Here is an 8358-nt window from a genome sequence, read left to right on the forward strand (position 1 = left end):
CGGTGTGAGGCCCTGGAGTTTGACACCCTTGAGTTACCGAGCAGGCACACATGTCTCAACGATGTCCGACAGGACGGGACAAAGCCATTCAGTGATTTATAAACCAATAAAAAAAATCATTCTGTCACAGATAACCAACGTTGAGATTTCAACATACAACAGTACACAAGCTGTGGTCACTCTGTGTGATTTTGACTATGATGCTTTATCGCTGTAATTTGATACGAAAGACAACACAAGCTGTCAATGTCCCGGTCAGCTGTTGGGTGAAAAGTCTCTGATGTCATTGTTGGTTGTTCTTCCTATATTTACTTCATGTTTTCACAATGGACACAGAAGTTTTGTTGAGTCATGATGACTTTGACTATTGATCCTGTTGCTTTTGAGTGAACAAGCCATGTTAACTCATCAAACAGGGCGGTCCGCCGCTTGAAGTCATGATATATAAACTCAGATTTTTCAGTTTGAAGACACAGAGCTGCAAACGTCCATCAACAAAGAAAGGTTATCCTCTACTTGGAACAACATTTGAACCGTAAGAATCGTTTGTATCGCTATATTGTCAGTGCTGTTTTTGGTATATTGTATTTGTTATATTTGATGAAGATTTCATCACTTGTTTTGTTGCCATGTTTGTTTTACTCTTTGTAGGACCAGTTATTGGTCTTTGCCTGCTACGTGTCTTCTGTGTACAACTTGTACTTTATGACTGTTTGTGCATTAATGTTGGATATAATTAAAAGGCACATGGTGTGTCTTATTAACTTTATTTGTTGTGATGTTGTGCAGATTGTTTATCTGATAAAAGGACGACAACAAAAACATGGACATACATTTTTGTAAATATAAATCTTTAAATTCAGCCTTTAAGACTTTTTCCCCTTAAGAATAATGTTTTCATGCTTGTTTTCCTTGGTTCATTTCCCTTGTTTCGCAGATTTTCTAGAAATAAGGATAAATATCTCGAAACAAGATGGAAAAAAACTTTTAAATATCATTTGAATAGTTGACTTTTCAATAGATGATTTGATTTGTTCTGTAGTCAGGTCAAATAATCTCATCCTACAAAGAAATAATGAACATACAGTACAGGACTTATTTGTGTAATTTTGCAATGATCCAATGACAATAAAAACTTTATTTTAAGTATGAATTGTTTTTACAATGCTTCTGCAAATATACTTTTAGGGACATGAACATATCTTTCTGTAACTATACTTTAAATTAAGACTTTAACCACACTTTGCTTTTTGAATAGATGATCTAATTTGTTGTGGAATCAGGTAAAACAACAGTAGATGAAATTCTTCAGGACAGTGTTCTGCAATAATTATTAATAATCAGAATCATCACCAATAGTTCTGCTTTTTCTCACCATGTGCTCCTGACTTCTCTTTAGCAGAAACATGTTTTAAACTCTTCTCACCACCAGACGACCCTGTTTACTGTAAACTCAGCTGAGTCTACACATTTAAAAAGTTCTGTAATTTGTCAATGGAACAACATGGCATCATGACTTAAACATACACGCCAACTTTCTTAAGCAAGTGACGCGTTATCTGTATGCATTTTCAGCTGTCCTTCTACGCTGTATACAGCAGCCGTAAACATACACGCCACTTATCGCGAGAACGTGTTATCGTGAGAAGAAAGTGTTATCGCGAGAAGAAAGCTACGGTTGAGTTTAGGAAAAGAAGAACGGGGTTGGCTTTAGTAAAAGAAGAAAGTGACAGTTGACTTTAGGAAAAGAACAATGGGGTTGGCGCTACACAAAAAAGGGAGCCAGGAAACGCCACACGCAGAACGCCATCCCCGGTCTCCTGGGTTAAAGTCCTGGGTTTTACCCATTCTCCACCCGAACCAATCTCCCTATGCAGATTTTCGCCCTTTCGTACTACTCGCTACGGCGTAAATTCACACGCAATCGCAAGGTAATGGAAGTCAATGGAAGCCAAACAGTGTTGATAAACACGCTAAAAAGCGAGAATGCGTCTTTATAACACGCCAATAATGGCATACGAATTGGCATGTCATACATACGCCACTTCATGAGATCAGTCTGAAAGTAACCTGGTTCCAAATGCACCGAATGTTTTTCTCAAAAGCCCTGAATCTTTTAGGGTTTTTTGACAGAACTGTTTGGATCGTTTCCAGTTTCTAAAGTGTGACGATTTTTCTGCATTGAGTACTTTTACCTTTGATACTTTGACTTGCAGGAGCTGCTCCCCCCGCGACCCAACACCTGATAAGTGGACGAAGATGGATGGACTTTGAGTATATTTTACTGAAGATACCTACATACTTTTAAATTTTCAATGCAGGACTTTTACTTGTAACGGAGTATCTTTACATTGCGGTATTAGTACTTTTACTTAAGTAAAGGATCTGATCTTCCACCACTGATCAGGTCACATCTTTAAAACAATAAGCGGTTAATAAAGTGCACGTTGCTGTTCCTGCAGTGATGATGAACAATCAGCGATGGCTGTCAGACTGGTTAGCTATCACATTCTCCAAACTCATGATGTTAATCATGAACACGGCTCTGTTTCAAGCTGTCTTGTGGGACATTTCAAGCGTTATTGGGGCCTCCTGGAACCACGGGGCCCTAAGCAGCCGCTTACTTTCCTTATACGTCGGGCCGGCTCTGGCTGCTGCTGTAAATGGAGCATGCCCCCGAACTCTTCTTAGGTGTGGGCTGAGCCCAAAATGGCTTCACCTCTGCAAATGAAAACAATTTGACTCACCTAACATCATCCTCCTCTAACCCTGATGATGTTTTCCCCACAGAAACCGTTGACATGAAGTTTGGGTTGCTGGTAGTATTGGCGGTGGCCGTTCTGGTGCCCAGCCTGTCCGAGGGCCGGACCATCTCCAGATGTGAGCTGAGAGAAAAGCTCGGGCAGGCAATCACGCTGCCCCCACAGCTTCAAAAGTTCAAGCAACAATACCTGGCAAGAGGTGAGGTTAATAAAACTCCTGAGAGTTAAATAAGTCACATCATCACCTCCAGAGTCACCAGCATCAATCACTCTCTGAGAAAATAAAGAGCAGGAAGACAGATAAGAGTAAGAGTTTGTTCCTGCAAACAGGAAGAAAACAAACTCTGCAGAAAGAGATGTCCACATGCAAAAGATACATTAATTAATTGATTGACAACAGCAGGCACATGACATGCAAGATAATAAAAGTATAGGGCTGCAACTACAGCTGGGTGATATAGAGAAAATCAAATATCACAATATTTTTGACCAAATACATTGATGTTGATATTGCGGCGGTATTGTCGGGTTGACTTTTGGTGCTTTCACAAAACATTTACACAATGAGATTTGTAATAAATAATCATCAATAATGTTGATATGTTGACTAAGTGAGTAAAGGCAAATAATAAAACAGTTAGAACAGTCTGGTAAGTTCAGAAAATGACATCACTTTACTGTAATGCAGCCTTTAAAACCATGAAAAGACAACATTTATGTTAAGCTATCCAAAATTGAACACGATATCTAGCCTCAAGTATCGATGCCGATATAATATCAATATATTGCCCAGACCTAGCTGCAACTAACAATTGTTTTCATTGACAATTAATCCGTCAATGATTTTCTCCATTAAAGCGTAACTCTCGCCAAAATGCATTCTAGGGTATTTTTGTGAATGTACGTGAGTCAAACTTTAGTTTAAAAGCATATTTAGGAATCTAAATTGTTACTTTTACCAGATTTCTCAAATGGCTTTTGGGTCAAATGGCTTTTTGAATGGGAGTGCTAGGGGCACTTCTATGCTAGTCTCAAAATAACTATTTTCGAAATACTAAGAAGGCTCGACACAACATGAAACTATGCTCGAAGTATCACCAGGATCTCTACACATGAACGAAAGCATCGACAACATTCTTTGTGTACACAGATTTACTAAAAAGAAAGTTTTTGAGCAGCTCACCACAGCTGTTGTTGTTTCCGGCCACTACCACCTCGGCAGTCAAAACGAGTCGATATCCGAATGCGAATGAACGGACTCAATATGAGGCTCCTTTTTCAACTACAAGGTCAATATTGTTTTTCAATTACGACAAAACGACTTATCCGTGCATTTATATGGAACTAAGCTTTAGGAGCTTTCCGTCTTTACTCTCCTCCCTGTTATGTTGCATTCGGAAATCGATTGTTTTTGACTGACAAAATGGCTGCGGCCGGAAACAACAACAGCTGCGGTGAGCTGCTCAAAAACTTTCTTTTTAGTAAATCTGTGTACACAAAGAATGTTGTCAATGCTTTCGTTCATGTGTAGAGATCCTGGCGATACTTCGAGCATAGTTTCATGTTGTGTCGAGCCTTCTTAGTATTTCGAAAATAGTTATTTTGAGACTAGCATAAAAGTGCCCCTAGCACTCCCATTCAAAAAGCCATTTGACCCAAAAACGAGAATACGGTCAATCTTAAAAGTGGCGATTCGGTCCTAAATATGCTTTTAAACTAAAGTTTGACTCACGTAGATTCACAAAAATACCATAGGATGCATTTTGGCGAGAGTTACGCTAATCCAGAGTTGTTTTCAGTCGCATTTTATATGTAAAAAAAAAAAAATTGGTGAGGCACCAACCATTTCAAAAGATAGGTTAACATAACAGTAAAACTACAATACTCTATCTCTCTTTGTTAACATGTCAACAAATAGCAAACAGCTCCACAAAACACTACACCCACACCCACACACACACACACACACACACACACACACACACACACACACACACACACAAAAAAAAAAAAAAAAAAACACACACACAGAGATTTGTGGCACTATCTTTGTGGGGACCCATCATTGACATAGTGCATTCCCTAGCCTCTTACCCTAACCTTAACCATCACAACTAAATGCCTAACCTTAACCCTTACCCTCACCCTAACCATCACCTAATTCTAACCCTAATCCTAAAACCAAGTTTTAACCCTCAAACAGCCCTTTAAACTTGTGGGGTCCAGCATTTTGGCCCCACAAAGCTGTCGTGACCCCACAAGTATACTGGACTCCCTGTTTTTGGAAAACAAGACCCCCACACACACACACACACACACACACACACACACACACACACACACAGCCTCAAAATTCCCACTGTCCCTTACCTAAATTGGTAATGAAATACTTAAGGTGACACAACCAGAACAAATGCACCCAACATACACGATTAGCATTGAGCTCAACACCATGAAGGCCACAGACAACTTTTTAGGGATACAGATCTATACAAACCATTCAATGTCATTGACATTAATAGACCAGCATACCTATCATTCGATCCAACGCAACATGACCAATTCACAGACCAGCACCACAAAGGCTGTGTCGACTTGCAGGGGCGTAGCACAAAATTCTGGGCCCTGTAGAAAAGCATTGTCTATGGGCCTCTCCCCGCATCCCCCTCACATGAGGGCCCTGGGTACTCAGTCCCCTTTTGCACCCCCAGTCCGACACCCCTGCCCACCTGCCCCTAGTGACCAGTTGCCACTAGTTGTTTGGTATATAGAGAGAAACATATGACTAAACTACTAAAGAAATAAAAAAGGAGTACAAAAAGACACAAAACAACTACAGTACAAATAGTCACTTATTGACTATCACCTTTTTTGTTTTTTTACTTAAAATTTATATTAAAATTTAACTTCTCCATTTTGTCCTTCTTTGCTTCCCTCCATCTGCGTGCATGGCTTGTTTGTTGCAGTTATCTGTGAGGTGAACAGCCAGTCCCGTCTCAACACCGGCCTGGTCAAGGTGTTCGGCAAACGCAGAACTGCAACCACAGCCACGCCAACTACTATGGTCAATGAAACGACCACTGAACCAACAACTATCCAACTGAATACCACCCAAACGACTACCACCCAACCAATCCCAACAGATGCCACAAATTCAACCCTAGTCATAAACAGAAGAAAGCGCCGGGCGCCTGACTCTGCTACTACAACCACAGCCAAGCCAACAACTCCGGTCAAAACACGACAGACTACCACCCACACAACTAAGAAGCCAACAACGCCGGTCAAAACACGACAGACTACCACCCACACAACTAAGAAGCCAACAACGCCGGTCAAAACACGACAGACTACCACCCACACAACTAAGAAGCCAACAACGCCGGTCAAAACACGACAGACTACCACCCACACAACTAAGAAGCCAACAACTCCAGTCAAAACACGACAGACTACCACCCACACAACAAGCCAACAACGCCGGTCAAAACACGACAGACTACCACCCACACAACTAAGAAGCCAACAACGCCGGTCAAAACACGACAGACTACCACCCACACAACTAAGAAGCCAACAACTCCAGTCAAAACACGACAGACTACCACCCACACATCTACCACCCAATCAACAACTAGAAAACTGAATACCACTGCTCCAACGACCACCAGACCAATCCCAACAGGTGCCACGAAATCAACCCTAGGCACAAATGAAACCAGAGCTGTCAACAACAGAAGAAAGCGCGAGGCAAGCAGCGAGGAACTGCTGAATGAAGATGAGCGATCCAGTGAGGACCAATCCAGTGAGGAGAGCGAGGAGTCGTCTTTCGGCCTTTACGGGCTCTTCCAGCTGTCTGACGAGACCTTCTGTAATTCTGGTTATCGCTCCTCCAAAAACAAGTGCAACACAACCTGCGATGGTGAGTCTTTCAACCAGACACATACAGACATGATGGATAATTAAATGAGAAATTTTACACGTTAAAAACTGTTCTTTTTTTCTCCCCCTGAAGCCTTCACTGATGACAACATTACGGACGACATTGATTGCTTTGTGAAGACTGATCAGTGGAGGTAAGCTTGAATTGTATTGGAATTGTTTAAGTTAGAATGAATATTTGAATATTGCATATAGATAGTGTAAAAGTAATGTATATGTAATAGAGCTCAAAAGACTTTTTGGACGGGTGCAAAAAAGTTAGCGTCTGACAAAACATAGCTGCCATCTGCAGGAGCACACTGTGCCTTATGTCCTTTTGACACTTTACACTTACACTTGCTCCCAGAGTTTGTTTGTTTAAGCAGCAACATACGACCTATATTAACATTTATAATGGCGGTGCCATCTAGTGACCGTAGTAATTATGACAGGAGCAAAGGACGAAGTTAGGTGACAAAATGACTTTCACCAGGGAGAGTGGGGTTTGAGGCCTGTTTGATAATAAAAAGAATATATTATTATATTATAGTTTTTTTTTTTTACGTAATCAAAGTTATGTTCGGTGTCACATGCGTAAAACCTTTGACCCAAAACATGATCTTTTTCTTTACTTTCTTTAACAAACTGCGACACACAAAATGTTAAAAACATGTTTAAAATTGCGACCTTTACATTAAATAAAATGCGACCGACGTTCTCTGGTTTAGATATGAGCCATTACTTCCTGCCTCCGCTAGGGGCGCTATTTTATGAAAAGCTCCTGTGGGTCGTATTAGAGGGTGGGGATAAACAACTCATAGTGTCTCATTGCCAGACCATCCTCCACAGCGCTGTGGAGGAAGGTTGGGCTAGTCCATACAGCATTCTGGGATGGGAGAAAAATGTGCTCTGGTTTATTGGCATGTCTTTAAACCAATTTACAACAACATTTACAACACAAAGAAACAATAAAATTATAAAAGAATATGCTTCTTAGTGACAAATTAACAGCTGTACTAAGAAATTGTTTTACTTTTTTCTTCGTCACAATAGGTTGTTTTTAAATTCCGCCTCTCGCGAGTGCCAATATGGCGCCAAGAACTTCTTCGACCAATGTTAAAAAGAAGCTGACACGATTTCCACCTGCCTTTGATCCTCATGGTTTCATCTCAAACATTGTGGAGCATTTTATTATTTCTTCATTTTAATTAACCAATGAGATTTCTTTAATAAAGTTATTTTGTTTCAGTTCCTTTGTGGGTGAATTTGCCCCCAAAAATCACCAGAACTTGAAGTTGAACTGACAAATGTATTTTAGTAATTTTAATAGCTTTGATGATATTGTTTTACCACTTTAATCTACGTTAAAGTAAGTTTAGTTTACAAACTAAAAATAATAATAATAAATAAATATTTTTTGCATATTCTGCTATCTGTGATTTTCCAATAAACATATATCTGCAATATATGGTTTGTATTTGAGTTTTTATAAAAACACAAACTGACGTTAAATCCTTTCTGATCAGATTACTTATTCTAATAATTTACAGCAACTTTATTTACTGTATATAGCACATTTCAGCGACAAGGTACAGTCATCTATTCAAATTCCTTTTTAGCAGTGATATCTGGAAATGGATTGAGGGGACTTCACAGATGACCGATTCAGATGTCT

At 39.9% G+C, this 8358-nt stretch overlaps 1 protein-coding gene across 1 annotated transcript; it reads left to right on the forward strand.

Annotated features, from left to right (window-relative positions):
- The first annotated feature begins 421 nt into the window (after positions 1-421).
- Positions 422-8127, forward strand: LOC120563293 (cell wall protein DAN4-like). Its single transcript, XM_039807384.1, has 6 exons — positions 422-535; positions 2791-2961; positions 5729-6218; positions 6368-6684; positions 6778-6838; positions 7737-8127. Exons 2-6 carry the CDS (start codon positions 2802-2804, stop codon positions 7801-7803), a joined length of 1095 nt encoding a protein of 364 aa, XP_039663318.1. The 5' UTR covers positions 422-535; positions 2791-2801; the 3' UTR covers positions 7804-8127.
- The last annotated feature ends 231 nt before the right edge of the window (positions 8128-8358 follow it).

Source organism: Perca fluviatilis, chromosome 1 (genome assembly GCF_010015445.1).
Source record: "Perca fluviatilis chromosome 1, GENO_Pfluv_1.0, whole genome shotgun sequence".
In the NCBI taxonomy this organism is placed as follows: Eukaryota; Metazoa; Chordata; class Actinopteri; order Perciformes; family Percidae; genus Perca; species Perca fluviatilis.

Excerpts from the sequence above, each read along its gene's own strand:
- LOC120563293 (XM_039807384.1), top strand. The coding sequence starts at position 2,802 with ATGAAGTTTGGGTTGCTGGTAGTATTGGCGGTGGCCGTTCTGGTGCCC. Across the intron at positions 6,219-6,367 it reads GTCAAAACACGACAGACTAC|CACCCACACATCTACCACCC; the intron begins CACCCACACAAC and ends ACGACAGACTAC. Across the intron at positions 6,685-6,777 it reads GTGCAACACAACCTGCGATG|CCTTCACTGATGACAACATT; the intron begins GTGAGTCTTTCA and ends CTCCCCCTGAAG.